The sequence below is a fragment of the Vulpes lagopus genome, chromosome 8 (genome assembly GCF_018345385.1).
Source record: "Vulpes lagopus strain Blue_001 chromosome 8, ASM1834538v1, whole genome shotgun sequence".
NCBI classification, from domain to species: domain Eukaryota; kingdom Metazoa; phylum Chordata; class Mammalia; order Carnivora; family Canidae; genus Vulpes; species Vulpes lagopus.
The window spans coordinates 111,398,572-111,422,896 of NC_054831.1; the positions used below are offsets into that span (position 1 = coordinate 111,398,572).

The 24,325-nt window shown below is 37.8% G+C and overlaps 1 protein-coding gene and 1 pseudogene across 14 annotated transcripts in view; both read right to left on the bottom strand.

The window, feature by feature from the left end:
• The window catches only part of CHD9 (chromodomain helicase DNA binding protein 9), a 222,428-nt gene that overhangs the window by 19,593 nt on the left and 178,510 nt on the right, over positions 1-24,325 (bottom strand). For 9 of the 14 annotated variants that reach the window (XM_041766070.1, XM_041766071.1, XM_041766069.1 and 6 more), the window contains 10 exons: positions 18,755-18,858; positions 18,139-18,256; positions 17,454-17,511; positions 14,582-14,624; positions 13,188-13,407; positions 10,298-10,500; positions 5,889-6,797; positions 4,782-4,945; positions 3,132-3,404; positions 2,230-2,398 (listed from right to left, as the gene is read on the bottom strand). In XM_041766070.1, coding sequence (XP_041622004.1) covers positions 2,230-2,398; positions 3,132-3,404; positions 4,782-4,945; positions 5,889-6,797; positions 10,298-10,500; positions 13,188-13,407; positions 14,582-14,624; positions 17,454-17,511; positions 18,139-18,256; positions 18,755-18,858 — 2,261 coding nt within the window. The remainder of the gene's footprint in view (positions 1-2,229; positions 2,399-3,131; positions 3,405-4,781; positions 4,946-5,888; positions 6,798-10,297; positions 10,501-13,187; positions 13,408-14,581; positions 14,625-17,453; positions 17,512-18,138; positions 18,257-18,754; positions 18,859-24,325) is intronic. The other 5 variants (XM_041766074.1, XM_041766080.1, XM_041766075.1 and 2 more) reach the window with 4 other exon arrangements.
• Positions 6,994-7,168, bottom strand: LOC121498252 (annotated as a pseudogene).

Sequence of the window (24,325 nt, forward strand, 5' to 3'; positions counted from 1 at the left end):
ACAATTACTGCTCATACTATTAAAGATATTATTATTTATCTAAGAGTTAAAGGTAAAGTCTGTACATCCTTCAGCTGCAACAGAAATAAAACATTCAGATGATAGAAATGTCAATTCCATTTTATAGTAAAGTTATCAGAGTACAGGGATTCCTGGGTGGCTCAGTGGTTGAGCCACTTCCTTCAGCCCAGGGAGTGATCCTGGAATCCCAGGATTGAGTCCCACATCAGGCTCCCTGCATGGAGCCTGCTTCTCCCTCTGCCTGTGTCTCTTATGAATAAGTAAATAAAATCTTAAAAAAAACCAAGTTTTCAGAGTACAAGCAGTGGTATTTTTAAAATTTTATTTACATTAACATCTACTGTATTATTAGCTTCAGTAGTAGAGTTCAGTGATTCATCAGTTGCATATAACAGCCAGTGCTCATTACATCATGTGCCCTTCTTAATGCCCATCACCCAGTTCCTCTCTCCCCTCTTTTTTTTTTATAAAGATTTATTTATTTGAGAGAGAGAGAGGGAGATAAAGAGAGAGAGAAAACAAGCTGAAGACAGATGCTTAACTAACTTGGGGACAGATGCCCCAAGCAGTGGTATTTCTAAACTCCAAGTAGGTTACTCAAAAAAGTCCATAGCTTATCTTCCCCATCTATTCCCATTTTCTTATTAAAAAAAGAGCTCCCTAAATATATGAAAAGCACAGTTTGGGGAAGTTATACTTCAGTAACAGAAGCATGGCTGACTTTTTTTTTTTTTTTTTTTTTTATTTATGATAGTCACACAGGGAGAGAGAGAGAGAGAGAGGCAGAGACACAGGCAGAGGGAGAAGCAGGCTCCATGCACCGGAAGCCCGACGTGGGATTCGATCCCGGGTCTCCAGGATCATGCCCTGGGCCAAAGGCAGGCGCCAAACCGGTGCGCCACCCAGGGATCCCTGGCTGACTTATTTTGAACTGCAATCTACACGTGTCTGAAAGTCCAGGAACTAGAGAATTACAACAAATGGTTAATGAATCTGTAAGAGACCATGTAATGCTGATGATATTAATTTATAATTTAATTGTAATTTATAATTAAAAAGTCATGATAGTAGCAATTGGGAATAGTTATCAATTTAACACTTATAATAAAGCATTATTTTCCCAAATCATAGGAATTCCATACACTGCGCACAAGCACAACAGAATTTGTGAAATGTTTCCAAGTACTGCATGGCAACTGGGGGTACTAGAATACGGAAACAGAGTCTGTAGCCTTATGTAAATGGAAGGTATAATAGAAATTCAAGTCTTTAATCTGCTTTAATTGACAACTTGTACTTTTAAAGATTCAGCTGGCCATAAGTAAAATTCTCAATTTTTGGTCCTACACTTTAAAATGAACACAGACAAATTAAAGCACATTAGCCCAAGATCAACAAAACAAAACAAACTTCGTATGGTTTCCTCAATGCCTATAGAGCACCCAACACATAGCTCCAATTTGGTGTTTAGTAAATACTGTTGATTCAAATTATCAAAAGGTTAGAAAAGACACAGTCCCAAGAGGAGAAGATATGATCACGGATTTCAGAATGTTAAGATTATCATATAGACAGGAATAGCTTGATTCTGTGATACCTTTAAAGACAGAATTTCAATCATTAAGGAAAACCAGCTGCAGGCAAAATTTGCTTCCAAATAAGAAGAAATTTTGTGATAATCAGAGCTGCCCAGTAATATAAAGGGCTGTTTAAGGTAGGAACAATCTTTTTTCCTGCAAATATTCCATGAGACTGAAGGGTTATCTTTCAGGGTTAGTCATGACAATCCCGTATCCTGTAGATGACTGGACAACACTGTCTCTAAAATCTTTCCAGAACTTCTCATTTTAACTTCCTCCACTAATCACCATTAATATGTGATTTCGATGTTTGCCTTCACATTCACAATCTGCTTTCACATTAAAATGCTGTTGGAACTTTTATCCATATAAAACTACTTGACAGATTATTTCTACCCAAATATTTAGGACCCCAAAACAAGATTGCACCCTGCTTTAAAACATCAGATTAAAAGTCCCAGTAGGTTTTTATTAAGACCTAAAATTATATATTTATAGACATAAAAGAGACCTCAACATTAGAGGACAAATGAATTTTTAATAGAAGAATAAATAAAAGAGAATTTGGAAATGACAGCATGACAGCAGAAGTATTTCATGCTAAGGGAATTATCATCATCACAGTCACCTGATACTGGCATGGATTTGGGAAAATTGGCGAGGCTGGTCTCTGATGCACTCTGTAGCTCGCGAAGCCGAGCGAGGTACTGCTGCTGCCCCAGAGCACCATCTTCACTGTCGAATGGTCTTTTCTGAGCAAGCCCCTGCTTCTGAAATGTCAACTTCAAACCACCTTCCTGTTAACAAACACCATTATCAAGAAAGAAACAATTAAAAAAAAACTCATTTCAGCTATTAGGAGAAATTTTTTACTTAGAAAAAAATGAATTAAAAACCCTGAAACATTAATCAAGTTCTCTTCTTATTCAGAAATCAACTAAAGAAGAAAAAAATCAACTCATTTCTATAATGAATATTAAGTCTTCCACCTTAAAAGAAAAAAATCCAGGTACTATATACACTTTTCTGAGCAAAACAGTTTTTCATGTGACTAGTACTATCAGCTTCGGACATACATTTCTAAGTACATTATTCAGATGACATTTCAGAGAACGTTACCCATGTATTAGACATGGAGTAATCAATTTAGCTTCAAAAATCATACTGAGAAATGAAATATTACTGATAACAGGGCATGCTAAATGTTTAAAAGAGAAAGTACACCGACATACCACTTAAGTATTACATAAAAGAATCAAAACAATTAGAGTTTGTCAGACTGCTTAAGAAAAGCATTCTTGATTGGCAGAAGGACTATTTTCAGAAGTACAGGTAGAGAAACATATTTAATGACGATCCTTCTAGTAGAATATTCAAGTTTAATAACCTGGATTTCAAAAAGAAAACAATCCAAATACCAGAAAACAAGTATGTGAAGGAAGTAAGAGTGAGAGCAGGCAGCCACTTGCAGAAAAAGCATGCTGCACACGTAATCGCAATCGGGTCCTAGGGCAATAAAAATAAACATACGTCTTTGATTTTCACTGTAAACTCCTTTTCTCGTACATGCTTCTTCACCTTTGACATCTGTGTTGACTGATCATGTTCTTCTTTACCACCGGCACCTGGGGGAGTGGGTACACCAGGTTCGCTATATTCTGTAGCTGCGCCAGGACTGTCCAGCAGTTTTGTGGTATAGAAAGAAGCCACTGTGTTGGCATCATAACTTCTTCTAGCTGAAGGCCACTTCCCTTTCAGCACTGTTTGACAAATACTGTCCAGCCGATTGATCATCACACGGTCCTGGAAGAGCATGCCACATCAAAGTGTGATTTCAACAATCGGACCACAGACCTTTGGAGGTGAAATGGCTCAGTGTCTTGATGGATATAATCCCAGTACAACATATATACATTTGGTATATATACACAGTTGCATACCCATATCATAATTCTGTAAGAATTCAAGTACAAATTTCCATTGGAGTTCAAAAATATTATACAATAGACTTCCGTTATTTTTATTTTTATAATTACACAGTTAATACAGGTTCCTTGTAAAAATTCAAACAACTGAGAACTAGGTAAGAGTAGAGTTCTCCTTTTGTTAAAAAGGTTTTTTAGGGCAGCCCGAGTGGCTCAGTGGTATAGCATGGCCTTCAGCCCAGGGCATGATCCCGGAGACTTGGGATCGAGTCCCACGTTGGGCTCCAGTCCCACGTGGGGCTCCCTGCATGGAGCCTGCTTCTCCCTCTGCCTGTGTCTCTGCCTCTCTCTCTCTCTTTCTCTCTGTGTCTCTCATAAGTAAAATAAAATCTTAAAAAAAAAAAAAAGTTTTTGGGGTCCCTGGGTGGGGCAGCAGTTTGGTGCCTGCCTTTGGCCCAGGGCGCGATCCTGGAGACCCGGGATCGAGTCCCGCGTCGGGCTCCCTGCATGGAGCCTGCTTCTCCCTCTGCCTGTGTCTCTGCCTTTCTCTCTCTCTGTGTGACTATCATGAATAAATAAATAAAAATCTTTAAAAAAAAAAAAAAGTTTTTAAAAGATTTTAGAGAGCAACAGTGAGCATGTGCACTCAATGGGGGAAGGAGGGCGAGAGGGGGAGAGAATCTTAAGCAGACTCCATGCTGAGTACAGAGCCCATGTGGGGCTCAATCTCATGACCCTGAGATCATGACCTGAGGGGAAATGAAGAGTTGGATGCTGAAGCAACTGCACCACCCATGTGCTTTGAGTAGAATTCTCCTAAAGGTTAAGTATTCTTACACTAGTCTAGCCACATACTGACAGAAGAATTATATGAATCCAACCTGAACTTTTGCCACTGGAAGCACATGTACCTAAGTGAACTTTTTTTCTAAGTCACCATTGGCTATGGTAAATTTATTTAAGGAGACTCAGCTCAAAGCACCTATTTCATAAACAAATACTTGAATATTAACTTGTTTATGAATGTAAGCATTCATTATCTCTTATTCTAAACATTCTAAGATTATGTTGAGAAACATACACATCCCAGGAGACCTATTTACTTGATAGTAGTAGTTGATACTTTTCATGCTAACACCAAAATGCCACCTACGTTTTACAGTGACTTATTTTTCCATATGAGAAGAATATCTACCATTAAAGCAACAAAAATACTCAAAAAAAGATCTGTTCCAAAAGGACACTATCCATTTACCTTTGGCCAATATGAAGCTGCTAGCATGTATCCCCCTTGTAAGATGTAGGCAGACTCTGGCGTCCCATTGTTCATCTGGAAACTATCCTGTGTCTCGTCCTGGGTAGTGCTCAGTGATGCGACGCTTTCTTCATCATAGGCTTTCACGTGAGGGGTACCTTCTGCTGAGAACAATTATAACTGTTTCAAAAAGACTGCATAAAACAATTTTATATATACTTTTCAAATCTTAATTAGATATATTTAAAAAGGAAAAATTTAGAAGTGAAACAAATGGTAAAAAAAAAAAAAAAAAAAAAAAAAAGGAAAAACTCACCTAGGATACAATAAAGTATTCATGGTTTAAAAAATTACCATAAGAGCAAAATGAGCAGCACTAAGAAGTTTAAGGGGAAGAGGTTTATAAAACATCCCTTCCTGCATGAAAATGTGAGCCTCAGTTAATTGTGTAGGTCTGCTTCCCTGGAAACAGATAAACTCCTGACTGATCAACTATATTTGGACTGGGAGGACCATAAATACTTGACAGGCATACTAAAATTCTCCAAGGAGGGGATTCCTATAATTGGCCACATCCTTGTGGCAACCCTGAAACTTGTGTCCATAGAGTTGTTACAAGAGACTCTGGCTCCTGTGCCCACTCAATGTCAACTCATTGCCTTGCACCTGAACTACGGGCTGTGGTGAGTACACCTGCAGGAGAGAGCCATGTAACACCACTCTGCTGGCAAGCTGTCATACCTATCCTCTATTGCTCTGAGTAGATAGCTGCTAAGTATGGCTGTTATAGAATACGATCCTGATTTGTTTACTGATCAACTTGTTCAGAAGAAATGCAACATTAAATTGATGGTGATCACAAGGAACTAAAATTATTGTGTAAAATGCCTAATTTCTGCTTGACTAACCCATTTTGCAGTACCTTGAATATTGAATAGAGGTATGTGCACCAGTAATTCTAGTTCCCTTTTCACTAGTGCTTCCTATGCAAATCTGTACGTATAAAATTTAAGTTAACCATTTTCAACATGCTTCAGTTATCTGAACCAAATTCTTTTCATTCTCACTTGAAATGTCATAAAACAGAAAAGCACTTTATGCATATACCTCGCTTTTGGACTTCTTCTTCTTCACTGTCACTTTCTTCTGATGAAGATGAAGAGGAGGATGATGAGGAAGAGGATGAGGATGAGGATGAAGACGATGCTGAAGAACAAGAGGATGAAGAAGAAGAACTAGAGCCTGATCGAGAGTGGGAACAAGAAGAGGAGGAAGACGAGGAAGAAGATGATCTGGAAGAACAGGATGATCTCTCAGAATCAGAGTCAGACTCAGAACTAGATTCGGATCCTCTTTTGTGGACTCGCTGTTTCTTAGAAGCTGGGTTTGGAGTTAGGGGTTCTGTTCTGGCTGCAACCATGCGTCTGTCTGTTTCACCTTTTCCACCAGATTTCTGGTCTCCAGTGGCCTGCGGTAGAACACCGTTCTTTGGACTTACAGGCTCAGACTTTATTAGTGTCCTGGTTTCCTCAGAAGACATAGATTCTTCTTCAGAAGACTGAGGCTCCTCTTTAAGATTTTCACTTTTAACTTTCATATCCTCTAGAATAATACCTTTAGCATCTAGGAGCCTAGGTAGAGAGGTAAGAGGAGAAGCAGAAAGTGCTACTTGATATTGCTGTAAAAGTGGGGTAGAAGTCCTTGAATGAGCCATCTTACTTTGACTGTAGTTCCTTTGAGCTGCCATAAAGGAGAGTTCAGGATCACGAAGAATGTGATAGTCTGTTCGGCTCACCCCATGTTTAGCAGCTCCAATGAGCAAGTCCCTGTCATGAGGGCCACATTCCCACCAGACTGGTAAGTCTGGGTTTGGATGGCAAAGCTTCAAGCGTTCAAACAATTGTGGATGTCGGAGGGCCTGTTCTCGTACTTTCCTTAGAAGTTCAATCCGATACAAAGTCCTAGAAGCACGTTCTTCTGTGATTGGTTGGATAAAAATATTTGGATCCACCAATTCTACATTAAAACAAGAATACAAACGTTAACCTCAAAAACACTTTGTTACAGATTTAAAACAAATAATGCAACTTCTTAAAATGTACATCTACTCAGTATCAGTGTGTAATCTCCAGAAATTCTTTTTAAAATTTATAAATGAGAAAAAATAAAAATTTAAAAAAGAAGTACCAAAATACATACACATAACACTGGATCTTCTGAAAGTAAGTAAAGGATAGATAACGTTTTTTTTGAAGTATGTGAATATAAAGAAGAATTTAAGAAATTCCCTATGAGCTTTGTCTTTACTAATCTGTGCCTTAATCAATTAGCAATAATCGTGCCTCAGATAAACCTCATTGGCTACAATACTGCCACTGCACAAAGCTTCTGTGCTTTAATCAAAGAGAAGAACACTTACTGGAATCATTTATAAGTAAAAATTAAAACTGTTAAATCATACTCTATAAACAAACCCTAGCTGCACCAGGGTAACTCAGTACATTGCAGTGAACTCAAAGGAACACCAAAGGCTTTCTTTAAATTTGAGGGAAATGAAGAAACTTCAAATGCTATGTGAAGTAATGGCTTGAGCTAGTTCAGTTTCAACATTAGATTTTGCTATCCTGGCAGTTTAGAAGTATTAAAAAAGAAAGATAAGCATTTGTTGAAATAATGCAGGGGCCACTTAAAAGAGCTCGTATAATTTGAGCATCAAAATAATGACAGTATTGGGTTACAACCTACAGAATTAAATAAGTATTTATGAGTCCATTCTGATATGAATAATTGATCAGCAGATGAAAGCAAAGCAACAGTCTGCTTGCAGCAGAATTCCACAGTAAAAACTATTACAAGGACCTACTCATGGATACTGAAATCAATGGGTAAAAGTTTGAGGAGAAACAGGATTTGTGTGATCTCAAAGTATCTCCTAAAGATATCTGTTAACTGCAGGGAAAAGACAGCAATTTTATACTGGGGAAACAGCATAGACTACATAGCCAAACAATCAAGGGCAGTATCATCAGTGTTGGACATATTGACATCCTGAACTCATGGTACGTTCCAAGAAGGACACACCATTTCTGCAGTACTCTTGACAAAATGCACAACCTCAATGCAATCATATGAAAACATAAGACAAATCCAAATTGAGGGATTTGTGGTAAAATAACAGATCAATATTTTTGTAAGGTATCAGGGTCATAAAAGACAAGAAAAACTGAGAGTCTCTTACAGACTATAGGAAGCTAAGGGGAAAGACTAACGAAATACAATGTGGGATCCTACAACTAAAAAGGACATCAGTGGCAAACTGTTAAGATCTGACTAGGTATTCAGTTTATAATGGGCCTGTACTAATGTTAGTTTCCAAGTCTGATAATACTATAATTAGTCATGTAAGATTTCACATGTGGGGGGGGCAAAGTGAGATATACATGGAAACTTCTATAGTTTTTTGCAACTTTTCTGAAAGTCTAAAAGTAGTTCAAAATAAAAAGTTAAAAAAAAAAAAGAAGGGCAGTCCAGGTGGCTCAATGGTTTAGCACTGCCTTCAGCCCAGGGTGTGATCCTGGAGACCCAGTATCAAGTCCCACGTCAGGCTCCCTGCATGGAGCCTGCTTCTCCTTCTGTCTGTGTCTCTCATGGATAAATAAAATCTTTTTTTTTTTTTTTTTAAAAAAGACATCAAGGACCATACAAACATTAGTATGGAATGGGAAACAGAGAGGGAGTATCCATTCTACCTCCAGTGTTTGAGAGTTGTAGCGTGCCTGACAAGGTGTACACATCCCATTAGTAAGTAAGTGTAACTATTTAAGAAAGAAGGGTAGTATTTTTTCCTTTTTTTCAATTTACATTATATTTTCAATTAATCTGTTTGATCAAAATGTTGACTTGTCTCAAACAATTGGTTTGATCTAGTAATTTCAAACCAGACTGTTGGACATAAATACTAAGTTGTTTGGATCAATTCATTAAACAGAACTTTTAGCCTCAGGCGCTGTGAAAAATTAGAGACAGTAAGGGCTCTATGAACCGAGGAAATTTGGAAAACTGATCTAAGTAAAACCTCACTCCCATTTCCAATGAGAAAACACTACCTTTTCAATCAATACTTAGTAATTAACCCTTTCCTTTTTGTTTTAAAACTAGAGTCAGAAGCGGTTCATTGATTCACTACATTTTATACTCTGCTGGTAGGAATTAAGAAAATAAATAAGGGCCTCTTGGTAACCATAAATATCAGAAGACACAATATTTTGCTTTATCTTTTTAAAGCAGTGATAGTCTTACAAAAGGTGCTTTTTTAAAAGAGATTTTATTTATTTATTCATGAGAGACACAGAGAAAGAGAGGCAGAGACATAGGCAAAGAGAGAAGCAGGTTCCCTAGGGGGAGCCTGGTACAGGACTCCACCCCAGGACCCTGGGACCAGGATCTGAGCCAAAGGCAGACGCTCAACCACTGAACCACCCAGGTACTCCTGCAAAAGCTGTTTAAGTAGACTAAAATCTACTTTGAATCATCTGGTATTTGGGTAATCAAGTGATGGGCTTCTCAATTCAGCAGACTGACAACAGATCTGTTAGGACATAAAAAGCAAGCAAACAAACTCACATTTATGTCCTTTTATTAACCATTTATATTTTTTAGTATGAAATAGGAGTAGGAAGCCACTGGTTTAGCAGTCGGAAATCATATTCAACAAACTACAGAGACAGTGGCTTGTAATAGCACTACTGAGAGGGGCTGCTGGCAGGATGAGCTACTTCTCTGGGCTTCAAAGATAATGAAATAAATTCACCCCAGACCAGGGCTTTGGCTGAGCATTAGCACCTCTGATTATTCTTTTTTTAAGGCTCTAGGTGATTTTTTTTTTTCCTACTAAAATTCTTTAAAATGTCTTTTGAATGGAGGCCTCATTCTTTGCAAAATTATTCATGTAAATAAGCCCTCTAACACAGTTCCTTTAAGATGGACTAAAAATACAGGTTAGTTCTATTTATCACAAGCTACCATTTATCTTCTACCTCCCCCTGATCATCAGCCTAATACTGAGTAAGCACTGGCCATTCCTCAAAACTCAAAGTGTAACTATTTGTTTTAGATGTTATTTTATTTTTTTTAAAGATTTATTTATTTATTTATGATAGACAAAGAAAGAGAGAGAGAGAGAGAGTCAGAGACACAGGAGGAGGGAGAAGCAGGCTCCATGCCGGGAGCCTGATGTGGGACTCGATCCCGGGAATCCAGGATCGCGCCCTGGGCCAAAGGCAGGCGCTAAACCGCTGAGCCACCCAGGGATCCCTAGATCTTATTTTAATAGCAGGATTAACAAATAGGGAGACCTTTGAGCATAGCTTTTTTTTTTTTTTTAGCATAGTTTATTTGCAATTCTGAGAAATTATTGATGTGTTGAATTAGTATTGAAATAAACAAAGTGGAAATTTCTGAATATTAGTTTTTGCTCTTTCGACCAAAACTAGGAAAGACAGAAATTTTATACCTACCTTCTTTGGAAGGAAGACGACAAACCCTCCGACACATAGACATGAATGCATACAAATACTTCTCCAAGCTATCATCAGTCTTCTTATGCAGCCTAGCCATAGCTCTAAATTTTGTCCAATCAAATTGGCCTCTATCAGGGTCAAATACCACTCCAAATGTAGACACAACTCTGTAAAAGTCAGCTTCTTCTCTTCTTGTCCATCTATTTTGAATCAGATTAAAAAAGAAGTCACATTGATCACTAAAATATTTTTCTTTTTTTAAAATTTAAATTCAATTAGCCACCATAGGATACATCATTAGTTTCAGATGTTAAAATGAATATTTACTAATGCTGAATATAATGCCTATAATAAAATTTAAAACATTTCAAGTACCTAAAACTTGCATTGGGCTCTGCACTCAGCAGGACTCTGCTTAGATATTCTCTCCCTCTGCCCCTTCTCCCACTTGGGCACTCTCTCTCTCTCTCAAATAAACAGTCTTTAAAAAATGCTAGTTGACTCATCTATCCAATCACACTTCTTTTCCTTCAGACAATAATAGTTTTTTGCATATCTGCTATGTAAGAAAATATGTAGCAGATATGTAAAACATGATGACCCTACCTTTAGGGAAAAGATAAAAGATTTCAAACATATTTATAGTATAAGGTAGCATGTTAGTTGTATGCATTATAGAAACCAAGATTTTTTGGAGAGCACAGAAGATGGGAGGACCACTTCAGACCTGAGTGATAAAGAAAGCATCACAGAAGTGGCATTTAAGATGGACTAAGGCTAAGATCGGCCTGGGAATTATAGAAGGAGGGCACAGTATAAGCAAAGTAGGAAGTAATCTATATTTTGGGGGTATGATGAGCATTCCAGATCCAGATCAACAAGGATATGGCTCATATTGGGGATAGAAGGAGATAGGGTTAGGGTCAGATTATGAAATAATTTATATACTGGCTAAAAATAGTTTCTATTCAGTAGAGAGCTCCTAAAGATACTTAAAGAGGGTAATAATATTTTTATGCATCACAGATCTACAAACACAGCCTAATTTAGGGACACTTTTTCCTGGTTAAGTTATGGAATTGTGTGAATGAGAAAGAATATATGAGACCTTTGAAAAACATCAACAGGCCATTTTCATCACAGTGCTACAGTAAGAAGATTAATGTGATAATAAAGTAAAAATAGCCTAGGAAACCAATCAGTATTAAAGAGTAGGAAGAAGGGTGTTCCAGGTGATAGGAACAATATAAGCAAGATATTGAGTCAAGAATACATAGGACATTATGGCTGAGGGAACAATACTGGATAAAATTAGAAATGCATGTGGATAGCAAAAACTGCAGACTCTTGAACTGAGGTTTAAGAATTTAAACTTTATACCTGTAGTAAATAAGGAGCCATTAACTATCATGATAAATTTGGACTTTTAGGAAGATGAATCCAGATCTGACCAACCAAGGGAAAAATGCATGTGGGAGGTTAAAGATGGCCATGAATTCTCTGCCACTCTTCCCAGGGAGAAGAGCAATCTCTTTCCTCTCCCTTTAATCGTGGTTGACCCTGTGACTTCTTTGACCCACAGAAGGTAGCAGAAGTGAAACTTTGTAACCCTGAGGCTGAGCCTTAAGAAATTGCAGCTTCTTCTGCCTTTGCTACTGGAAATGTTCCCTCATTCAAGCTTCCAATTGGCAACCCAGTGCCAACTGCCAGCCATGTGGGTGAGGCCACTCTCCCTTCCAGCCATCTCAGCACTTCTGCCAATACCATGGAGAGAAGAACCACCTGGTCAACCCATAGAATTATGAGAAATAAAAAAGCTCATGTTTAAGTCATCACGTTTTGGGATGTGTGTGGGCGTTATTATGCAATTATAGATAACTGAAACAGTGTATTTACAGAGGTAGTAGTATTTGAAGAAGATTATGTCTAGGACATTGAAAAATCTTAAATTTCAGACTGATTAAATTCTGGTTACACTGAATTTTTTGTGCTGCAAATACAAAAGAAAACTGATATATTTTCTAGAGAACATCCAAGGACCCAGGCTTAACAACGAGGCCAGCTTTTTTGTTGTTGTTGTTGTTTTTAAGATTTATTTATTTGAAAGAGGATGAGAGAGAGCAAGTATGAGCTGGAGGGAGAACAGAGGGAGAAGCAGACTTCTCACTGAGCGGGGAATCCAATGCAGGGCTCCATCCCAGGAACCTGATATTATGTCCTGAGTCAAAGGCAGCCGCTTACCAAATGAGCCACCCAGGAGCCCCACAAGGCCAGCTTATTGAAAAAATACTGCTATTCTTTTCAACATACTCTTTTTTAAGAAGTTAAAGCTTTTGGGAAGAGAGAAGCATGCCTGTCTTAACAAGTTCTCTTGCAAAAAGGTCTCCCATTTTCTTCCCCTTTGATATCAGTAGTTCCAAGGGTTCATCCTCTATATAAAGCATAAACAGACTTGTCTTCCATACATTCTTCTATTTCATAGATGTCATAATGTAAGAATAAGGTAGAATGGATTTTATTTCATGTAATTTAAAAGTTTGCTTTATTAATAATTTAATTCTTGAGTTTGCATTGCAACTTCAATTTTTTTAACTCACTTCATAAGCACGACAAAATAATGATTAAATATGAAGCATGGCTAGGAACTACAAAATGCAATAATCTATGACCATATTTGTGTGTATATATGTGCTTTGACCATATTTGTGTGTATATGTGTATGAGTATATATCTATGTACGTGTGTGCATGCATAAAACATTGCTTTGAGCAGCTTCTCTACTTATGTTTTTCATAAAGTGAGATACTCACACTCTAACAACCTTCTGAATGAATAACTACATTTATACAATTATACTAATATTAAAAATTTAGGGCTATTGTCTTACCTCTGCTGTCTTTCTATCTTGGCTGCCATTTTAGGATTGAGAGTGGCTTCTTCATAAAGAGGCTGCATTACACTGGCAGGCACTGAGAAAGTAGGCTGTATCTGCTGGATTTGTCTGTTTTTATTAGTACGCTGATACGCAGTGATGAGACGCCTCAAACGTGTAGTTAAAGCTGACTGAGTTGGCCAATAAATTTTATCACCCTCCATCAGTTGACCATCTATATTTAAAGAAACTCATGTCAATAATAATAATAATAATGAAAGCAACTAAAAACAGAAAACCCTGCCCTACAAAACTAAATAGATATTAAAATGAAGCTCATTTAAAAAATGCAAATTTCCTTACTTAAAACTTTTTTTTCTTTCAATCTGATTATGTGGGAAAAAACCCACAAAGCCAAATATCTCATTATAAAAAAGTTTTCTTTTAACTACAGCTCTAAAAACGTCACAACAAACTTAAAAAACAGCTCAAAGTAAGTAGGTCACAGTGGATAAAGAACCACAATAGTATCTACCAAACATCACTTGCACAGAAAATACAACTCTTGCATTTCCATGTCTAATATGTTTTACTGGCTGGCAAATATTCAAATGCCTTAAACTTAAATGAATTAAAAGTAAAACTGAAATCCCTGAGAAGTTGAATACTGTAAACTCTTACAATTAAAGACTTCTTCTGTATTAAATCTATCTCAATTTATGTGAGAATCAAAACAGTTTAAAGGTCATTAGTGAGGAACATATATTATAAAAAATTCTCTACGACAATGCTGTCACTTTTAAGATTTTGTTCACCTAATAAAGTGCAGGATCTAGCTTTCTATTTCCAGGGTATAATCTTATAATTACATATACCATAATTAAGCGGCATTCATGCTAAGCAAATACTACTTTTTCCTTCCTAGTCAAACTATGAGAGGAGAAGGCCCTATTCTCCTTGGGTGTCAGCTGGGAGTGATTGTACTCTGGTGACAGCATGTTTTTATCTTGATAATCAGAAGGAAGGAGAAGAAAGACCCTGCAAAGAAAGGCTTTGCAGAAAAGGGGTGTGAGAAAGGATGGTTCCTAATATGCATGTGGAATTGATAAGCTATTGAATGCATTACTGAATCAGTTCTTTGATGATGAAATCTCATACATAAGTTTAATTATCAAGCCATAAAATCATGAAAGCTTTGATTCCATAAAAGCAGTGAGTCACGGCATAAAGATTTGCAACTAAAAATATTGCTAAAATCCCAGTCAACTAGTATGTCCTATATAATGATAGTCTTCAATAAAAATTTCATATGCATCTAAAACAACATAGAAGCGTGATAGTTTACTGATTTCATGGTATCATGAGAATGTGAATTTCCACTATTAAGTATAAAGAGAAATGCAATTTACCTCCATCTGCTATAACAAGATCTCCTGGTGAAGAAACATCATCCTTTTAAAAGAAAATTTAAATTTGTCACAGGGTGATTGGATCAAGATACATTAAAGAAGAAAAGAGAATCAAACCTCTTAATATAGTAATAGACAACTTTTTGCAATAGAATTAATGATAAATTTAGTAAAAATAAAAATCTTAATATCTTGTTCTCAATTCCCACGCTTTTACATTTCTCTGTTGCCTTATACACTTTAGACCTACTTTCCACTAAAATTTTCCTCTCCCATGATTACACTTAGGCCAGGTGCTTTTCCTTTACCCTAAATGCAAATATGCCCTAGGTTTCATCACTAATAGGTTTTTTTATATATATATAACAACTTTCATAATTTATTCATTCTCATATTTAATTAGATAACCTGCAAAACTCTTCTCTTTCAGCCTTGAACAGTTTGCTTGTGCTGTATATATAGTTTTTATCTGTCAACAGAGAATCTCCAGTCAGATAATCCAACACTACTGTAAACATATTCACAACTTTAGTGGTTTTATTCCAATGACTATTATTTCCTATTGTTATTTTAGAAAAGCCTGAAGTTAGAATTATCATCATTCCTTTGTAAGTGGGTCTTTTTACTCTGGTTGCTTTTAACATCTGCCATTTCACTGGGATGTTTTTTTGAGTGGATTTAATTTTGTTTATTTTGCCAAGATTCACTTTATTTCTTGATTCTCAGAATACATGTCTTTCACTGAATCTGAAAAATTCTCAGTGGGTATCTCTTAAAACAGGTCTCCCTTCTGCCCTCTGGATACCTATTAGACATATGCCAGACATCATTATGTTATCCTCTTTGTCTCTAAAGAGTTTTTCATATTGATTTAATGTCTCTTAGCCCTAAATTCATTGCCTCTCACACCTTTTATTGGTTCTAAGAAAATGGATCTGGGCACTTTAAATATTTTTTTTTGCCAGCCAGTTTGATGTTAAGCTTTCTCAGTAATGGCAACCAGAGAGACACTGTAGGAGGAAAAGGGTTTTACTTCTCTGGTTTGGGGGAACTCCTCCCTGGCTCACCTCTCACAGCACATGCAGCTTCCCCAAGGCCCACTTCTGCAGTTCAAGCAGGTTCTTTAAGGGCCTGTTGGCCAGCAGCTTCCCCTAGCAGCCTTGGCCTCAGGTGGTGGTTTCATAGCAGAGTGCCTCCAGTGAGATGCTTCCCTAGGAAAAGCTCCCTTGGCAGGTGGATTTCCAGCAAGTTGTGCAAGTGGGGCATCACAGCAACTGTTCTGCCATCCAATGAGGTGTGGCTAATGCCCTCTCAAAAGAGATGAGGATCCAGCCCTGCCTGGGACGGGGCTCTTCCTTGGCGGCTCTGTGTCAGCCCTGGAGTAGTAGCTAGTCCTCTCTACTTAAATCTCCCTATTATAGTCAATAATTCTTTACATTAAACTTTACTCAAATGACTATGTGGTTGGTTTCTTTCTCCTGATTGGGCTAAACTGAGCCATTGTGCTACATTATGGATCCTTTCCTCAAATCTGTTTTCTAAATCATTTCTTTTCTCAAGATCTGTGTTTAATTTGCCTCCTCGGCACAGTGTTTAACCTATTCGTTGAATTTTAACTTTGAATGTCTGTATTTTCCACTTCTAAAGTTATAAAAAAATTTTTCATATGTCCCTTGTCTTTTAAAAATCAGGTATCTTTCTTTTTTGTTCTTGGGTCTTTTCTTTAATGTTTTTGACAGTTTAAAAAATTACTTATTTTCTATTTTAATAGACCTCCATCAGAAGTTCTTAGAGGTCTAATCATGTTCTTTGTTGTATTTGCTAACATTCACTCATGGTAAATTATTCCTCATAGATTTTAAATTTTGGATTTTTGTCTTCATTTTATGGAGGGCTTTTATCTTCAGGACTCAAGTACAGTCTACACTGAAGCTGATTCTTCCACAACTCTTTTTCTTTTTGTTTCTACTAGGTATCTCAGGGGTATTACTAGCCTGGAACCTTTCCATATTACATTTTATTGGCTCAAGAGTTCTTGGATCATGCAGAGGATATAAAAAAACCAGTAAGCTCAAGAGAAAGCAGGCCTCTGGCTATGAATTCTCAAAGCAAACAATTTTTTTCCCTAGCCAGCACCCTCATGGAGATAGATTTCCTTGCTGTTTCCCTGTGTGTTTGTCAGGCAGTACTGCTCTCTGAGGGTTCTCATTCTATGCAGGGTCTCTGTTCTCACTGCCACACACAGGCCTGGACCCTCTCTAGTCCTCACACAGGCATCAATATCCAAACCCCTTGGCCACTGAGACCAGCACACCTTACCTGACAGTTACAGCACCATCTAGTCCTCTCCACGCCTTGATAAGTATTACAGAATCTCTCATCCCTTTCCACATCCTTTCTCTACTCCACAGACTATCTTCTGTATTTTCACCCAACTCTGCTTCTTCCTTTTGACTTTCTATAAACAGAACACTTAGAACAGCTCAGAATTCCTCTAGGCCCTACCCTCTATTTTAAGCCCTTTATGTAGGTATAGTTTCTATCTGTTGTTGTGTACTTCGAGTATCTACTTCTGGTTTTTTCCCCTGACACTGTGCTTCTTAGATCCTAGTAGTGCACCATGTGGGAAAGCTCCATTTCATCCATATGTCCACCCCAGCCTCCAGCTTGTCTAGAAGGGAGATCGGGCATATTCTGAAGGACTACTTGTGGTATCTGTCAACCCAAGTGGTTCACTAACTTAGCTAATCTTCTGAAGAAGAGAATTATGTATAAGGAAAACATATGAAGGAAAAAACACACAAAAGAAAAAGCAAACAAAAGAAATCATGGAATAAGAATTGAGGATTTTAAAATAGGATCCAAAGCATACCTCTATATCATCTTTAAAGATAGCTGGTGCAGGTTTGTATTCTGGATCTTCCACATCCCTGTTAAAATACCAACAGATACTACAATTATCATGCTGGACTTAAACTTTCTCTTGACAGGACAAATGAGAGTCTTGTGGGAAGGACGTTTTAATGTGATTTTGTACTGAGATCTCTGTTCGTTAGTCTGAGGAGCCAGCCAAGCCACAGCATGAAGGTAGTTATGTGGCAAGTCAGAAGAAAGCTACTTCTAATTGAGTCTTACTATCAAGTTCACTTTTAAATGTGCAATATTAACCTCAACAACAGTCCCTTACTTTTATCTTTTGGTAAGAAAACAAAGATAGTAAAGACCTTATAACAGATAAAACGAACAAACATCCTATTTCTCTTCAATTGTAATATTCTTAGTTTCTTCTATGCCCTTAGAATTGTATGGCTTTAATGGCCATGACTGAGAAGAATGGAAAAATGAAGGACTCACCACAAGAATGGGTATAGGGCAGGTGGAGTCTCTTTGATCACACCACTGGATAAATTCTAATTTATTAGAGTTTTGTTAACTCTTTTAGACTGTAAACTCCAATTGTCTTACTACTACATTATTTAAAGATAAACATCACCAACAGAATATGCTGCTGCTGATAGAGCTATATGAAAAAAATCACGTCTCTGAAGTGCACATACCCATCCATATAATCATTTGCCCTCTGTTCAGCAGCAACTGCTTTCTCATCAGGTTTTCCCACTCTTTCCAAGAAGCATAATGCTGGGTCTGCTCGGATAGTGTTATATTTTTCATAACCTGGGGAGGGGGGAGATCACCAATTAGAAAGTGAAAAGGATAAAAAGAAAAAAGGTGTATGAATATAAGCATTCCTCATATTTATAGTGGATGATGTTCCTGGACTAAAGGAACCATATATTAAAAACTACAGGGTAAAGCAGATTTTCTGGAAATTATCATAAATATTACATGATTTGGCATAGGTATATTTAAAAATTTATATTAAATTTATCAGTTAAAATGAAAAAGAGGAAAACTGATCATACAACAAACTTTACACGAACTCTTCCTGAGGGGTAGTAAGACCTCTGTCCGGGAGGGGGCAGGTCATGTATGCCAACCTTTTCATGAAGAAGTGTAGTGATGGACACATAATTTGGTGTTGTGTGCCCTCCATGATATGTATAATAGTATCAGTGTTACCGGAATGAAGCTATAGTTGGGAATCGTTAAACTGAGAATTAGTTGAATCACATTATACATAGAAGAGGACTACCTACTTTACTTCTCACTTACCATGTTTAAAAACTCCAATAAGAAGTGACTTATCAGCATCAAAATCCCACCATTCAGCAGGAACTTCTGAGTGGTCTGGTTCTGGGACCCAAACATCAATGTCACTTAAAAAAAAAAAAAATCACGATATGGCACTATGAATAATTACAAACAAGTCAAAGAGGAGGCAGACTTTACCTAGCTTGTAAAAAGCACTGCTTTTTTTTTTTTTTTTAAAGATTTTATTTATTTATTCATGAGAGACACAGAGAGAAAGAGGCAGAAACACAGGCAGAGGGAGAAGCAGGCTCCATGCAGGGAGCATGATGTGGCACTTGATCCTGGAGCTCCAGGATCACACCCTGGGCTGAAGGCAGGAGCCAAACTGCTGAGCCAACCAGGCATCCCAGCATTACATTTTTTAAGAAAAAGAGGTTAAGATTTTATTTCATTGATTTTTAAAAAAATTTTCCACGATTATCACCAATTAAAATTACAAAATTGTACAGCACCAACAAAATTACCAAAAAATGAATTAATATCCTTAAACTCAACAAAAGACATTTTTCAATAGGTTTACTGAATCTTTTTTAAGGTTTACTTTATTTACTCTTAAAGAATCATTCTTTCTACTGATTTCCTTCATTTTTTTTATTTTTATTTTTTTATTTTTTTTATTATTATTTTTTTTCTTTTTTTTTTTTTTTCTGATTTCCTTCAGATATAAACAAAGCATTTTATGGGAAAGTAGAATCTTTTGTCAGCAAACAAATTGACAAAAATCAGCTGGCTCAACTATTTCATTTTGTGTATAAGGAGCCTGAGGCTCTGGAAGGGCAAATTAACTGCTTTAGGCTGCAAAACAAGTTATATATTTTCTAGACTGCTATTGGTAAGAATATGCCACTGAAAAATTAAGCATTGCTTACAAGTGAAGGAACATGGCAAGTTTTTGATTCATAATTTGACTAAAATACTCAGAGTGCTATTTTTATGCTGTATATAAATATCATGCCTAAAAATGACAATATGATAAAGTAAGAAAACTATAATAAACCCATGATGCTTTGGTAATTTGGCTGTTTTCATGAGTATGAAACAACTACTAAAGAGCACTCAACAATTCTGCAAACAGGGGATCCCTGGGTGGCGTAGCAGTTTGGCGCCTGCCTTTGGCCCAGGGCGCGATCCTGGAGACCCGGGATCGAATCCCACGTCGGGCTCCCGGTTCATGGAGCCTGCTTCTCCCTCTGCCTGTGTCTCTGCCTCTCTCTCTCTCTCTCTCTCTCTCTATGACTATCATAAATAAATAAAAATTAAAAAAAAAAAAAAAAACGAATTCTGCAAACTTCCTTTGCTTATCATTTGAAATTATTATTTTCCCAGAAACTTTTTATAAGTAACACATACATCACTGCTAAAAATGAAAACATGCCACACATGGAAGGACTGAAACATTTACTTCTTTACATAATGATTCAAGCCACTGTCTTCCTCAGCCTAGCAGATCACTAACATCTGACAATAATTATCGAACAAATATCATTAATTTTTAAACACACACGCATCATTCTTATATTTTACTCAACAAAGAAGGTAGAGGGGCATTGGGGTGGCTTGATTAGTTAAGCATCGGACTCAATTTTGGCTCAGGTCAGGATCTCAGGTGGTGGGATCAAGTATCATTTGAGGCTCTGAGCGCAATGGGGAGTCTGCTTTACTCCTCCCTCTACACTGCATCTCCCTCAGATAAAAAAATAAAAAAAAAAAGAGTTTATCTATTTATTTGAGAGAAAAAGAGAGCACAAGCAGGGGGAAGGGGAGAGGAAGAGGGAGAGCTGACGTGGGGCTTAATCCCAGGACCCTGAGATCATGACCCGAGCTGAAGGCAGACGATTAACTGGCTGAGTCACCCAGGTGCCCCAATAAATAAATATTGGAGACTGGATAGGGTAAATTACCTTGGGAAATCAAATTTTCAAGTTGAGAGTTTCCCTATTTGATATTTGTGAATTATCAGTTTTCAAGGAATCAGAGATATAACAAAACATAACAAAATTAAGCAGAATTTCATCTCCTTGTCTTAGCATCAAAATTTCATAAGTTAATAAACAAAAGCCTATTGTTTTGAAAAAACTTGAAGTTTCCTACTTACAATTAAGTTGTGTAGCAAAAGTTCATTTGTAAGCTCACTGTCTGGGAACTCAAAAGAACTAATCATATAGCAATAAACTGATAGTCAATATGTTCCTGAGCTAGTCCACAAGAACCTGATTTTTACTAATACAGTGGAAAATACTAATATAGTGGAAATAAAGGACAATGGTAATGGAAACAAAAGACTTTTACAAGTCTTAAAAGTAAATAAAACATGATAAATAGATAGAAAATTACTTTTTATTTTTCCTAAGTGTTTTGCCAGCAAACAGTTTTTAACCCAAGGAATATGGAGAAAAGGATGGACACATTTCTCTAGATTCTTAAAGTTTTCTGCACTTAACTGAATATCTAATTACCTCTAATTTTTCTTAAAAACAGAAGGGTTGCAATCATATAGTTTTCTAGCTTAATGTAGGAAAATAGAAAAAGAATGATTTTCCTGTGATACAATGAAAACTGAAGAAATGATGAGGGAAAATACAGTTAATGAAGATATTTATTTTTGATTGATTTCCTGATCAGGACTAACGAAAGCATAAGAACCAAAAGATGAAGGTAAGAGGAAAAGAAAATAAGAGGGTCAGGTAATTCCCCTCACCAACCATCAGGTGGCATTTTAAGCCCAAAACACTGTGATAATCACCAGAGCTGGAAAGATTTCCTGGTTGTAAAGAGCATATACCTACCCAGCGTTCCAGTTTAAGGGCCAAATGCATGTTAAATGTTTGTTAACTGCTAGGGAAAGGAATATAATATGCTGCATGTGCTCCCGTTGTTGATTTCTGTTTCTGAAGACTCAGTTCATGTGCTTCCTCTTGCATAAAGCCACCTTTAACTTCTCCAGGCTAGATCATTCATTCAAACAGCATTCCTTATGTGCTAATAATAGCAATAATAAGGCAGTCACTCCCTGCCCTTGTGAAGAGGTACCTGCACCCCTGCATGGTGAGCTCTGTGATGGAGCACTTGGATATATGCCTGACCCAGACTTAAGAGGCCAGGAAAGGCTGAGCCGAGCTGAGCAGTGAGCGGGGGAGAATGGAGGAAAATGGGAGAGGAAATGTTCTGAAAGACTGCAAAGGCCTGGAGGCATTAGTAATCATGGCACACGTGAGAGATGTGGATCTGAAATTCAGAGGAAACATGTGAGCTGGAGATAGGTGTGCAAGTAGAGTATAGAAATAAGAACTGATGCCACAGAAAAGATGACAGCATTCAGGAAAAGGAGGTGACAAGAAGAGAGCATCCCTGAGAAGACATTTCAGAGACAGCCTGAAAAGGAGCTAGCAAAGCAGCGAGCAGAAAGCTAAAAAAGAACATCTGCAGGTGAATGCTATTACAAAAGCATTTGAAGAAGGGAGCAGTCAATAAAGGTAAAGTAGGACAGGGGCACCTGGGTGGCCTAGTTGGTTGAGCCTCTGACTGTTGGCTTCAGCTTGGGTCGTTGGACTGAGCCCCATGTCAGGCTCTGCACTCAGCGGGACTCTGCTTGAAAATTCTCTCCCTCTACCCCTCCTCCCCACTCTCTCCCTCTCAAATAAATAAATCTTAAAAGAAAAAGGTAAAGTAAGATAAACATTATGATATATCCATGGGTTTAGCAGCAAGCATGCTGGGGGGGATTTCTTGGAGGTGGTGGTGGAATGAGGGGTAAAGGCTGAACTGTGGGGGGTGGGGAGTACATCAGAAATCGGAGAGGAGAAAAAGGAGATACAAACGCAGAAGTCTGGCTGTGAAATCAAGGAGAATAACCATAAAATAGTGAGATGAGATGCTAGGTACAAAAGTGTTGTTTGTGTTTGTCTGTGTGTGTCAGTGTCTGAGGGAGATGTGAAGATGTGAAAATTCAAATGAGAATCCAGAGAGGGGGAGGTTAATGAAAGCAGAAAATATAGGGAAAATTTGCAGGACATAGTTCCTGGGAAATTACAAATGGATTAGATCCTGTTAGGCGAAGAGAAAAGGGGAGTCACCACCTAGTCAACAAGTATTTTTTGGGTTGTGAAAATAAAGATCAATAAAACAGCATATTTAACCTTTAAGCAGCTTAAACTGTAATGGAAAGAGAAAGGTGTACAAATAAACATACCTTTAATAGTAATAGGCATCATGAATGAGATAAAATAAGGTTAAGCATTAGTAAGTGACTCGTAGGCTGCTTTAGCTACAGAGGGGCCTCTGGGAGGTGGTAAAACTTGAGTCTAGACCTGAAAAACTTGAAGAGACAGTTCTGTGGAAGATGAGGTGCAAGTGTGTACCAGGAGGCAGAGAGCAGAGTAAGCCTGATATGCTGGAGAAACAAAAACCCAGTGTGGCTGCAGCATCATGAGTGAGGGACAGAACAAAGGAAGAGGTCATGAGTGATGTAGAGCCATAGGAACTGTGGACTTTATTCTAAGAGAAATGAGAAGCACCAGGAAAGTTTGAAGGAGAGGAACACCATGGCCTGATTTTTGCTTCAGAAAGATCACTCTGGCTACTGTGTGAAGGTCAGTCTGTAGAGAGAGAGATCTAATTAGGAGGCCACTGCAAATGTCTAAACGTGGCGTAGTGGTGCTTTGTGCTAGAGATTTAGCAGAGGATGTGGTGCTAAGTGTTCAGATTTGGACATATGCTGTAATTTGTCGAGCTCACAGATCTTCCTGAGAGGTGTAAGAGGAAGAGAGGAATTAAGAATGGCCACCAAGCAACTGGGTGGTACATTTAGCAGAATGGGAAAGGCCTGTGTGTGGAAATGTGGGAGGAAAGGGTCGGAGGCAGAAGATTTGGGGCAGCCTGGGTGGCTCAGCCATTTAGTGCTGCCTTCACAGGGCATGATCCTGGAGATCCCGGATCGAGTCCCACATCAGGCTCCCTTCATGGAGCCTGCTTCTCCCTCTGCCTTTGTCTCTGCCTCTCTCTCTCTCTTTCTGTGTCTCTCATGAATAAATAAAATAAAATCTTAAAAAAAAAAAAAAGATTTGGAGAGCCAGGGAAAGTTTAAAGATGTCAACTAGACTTTCAAGTGCAAATGCTGGGAGGCAGCTCTCTAAGGTTAGAGCTCTGGGATGAAACATGCAAGTCTGAGAGTCATCTGTTTCTTGAGACTTGGTATGCTGAGACTGCAGGAGCTTACCTAAGGAGAGTGTAGACAAGAAAGAGAGCTGAGGGCAGAACTCCTGGCTAATCCAATATAAGAGCTCACAAAGGTACACGAAGAGGAAAAGACCACTGAGGAAAAAGGACAATAGGTGGGTAGAGTTGCATGAATGCCTACAGAAGACAGCATCTCAGAAAAGAAAAAAAGGTAAAAATAAAAACAGCATTTCAAGAAGAAAGGAGAAGCAGAATAAGGAACTGAGAGACCAGGGCATCGGATGGATCACATGTGGATATAAAAGTCAGTCGCCATACAACCTCTTCCACTGGAATAAGAGGGAAGAAAAGAATGAG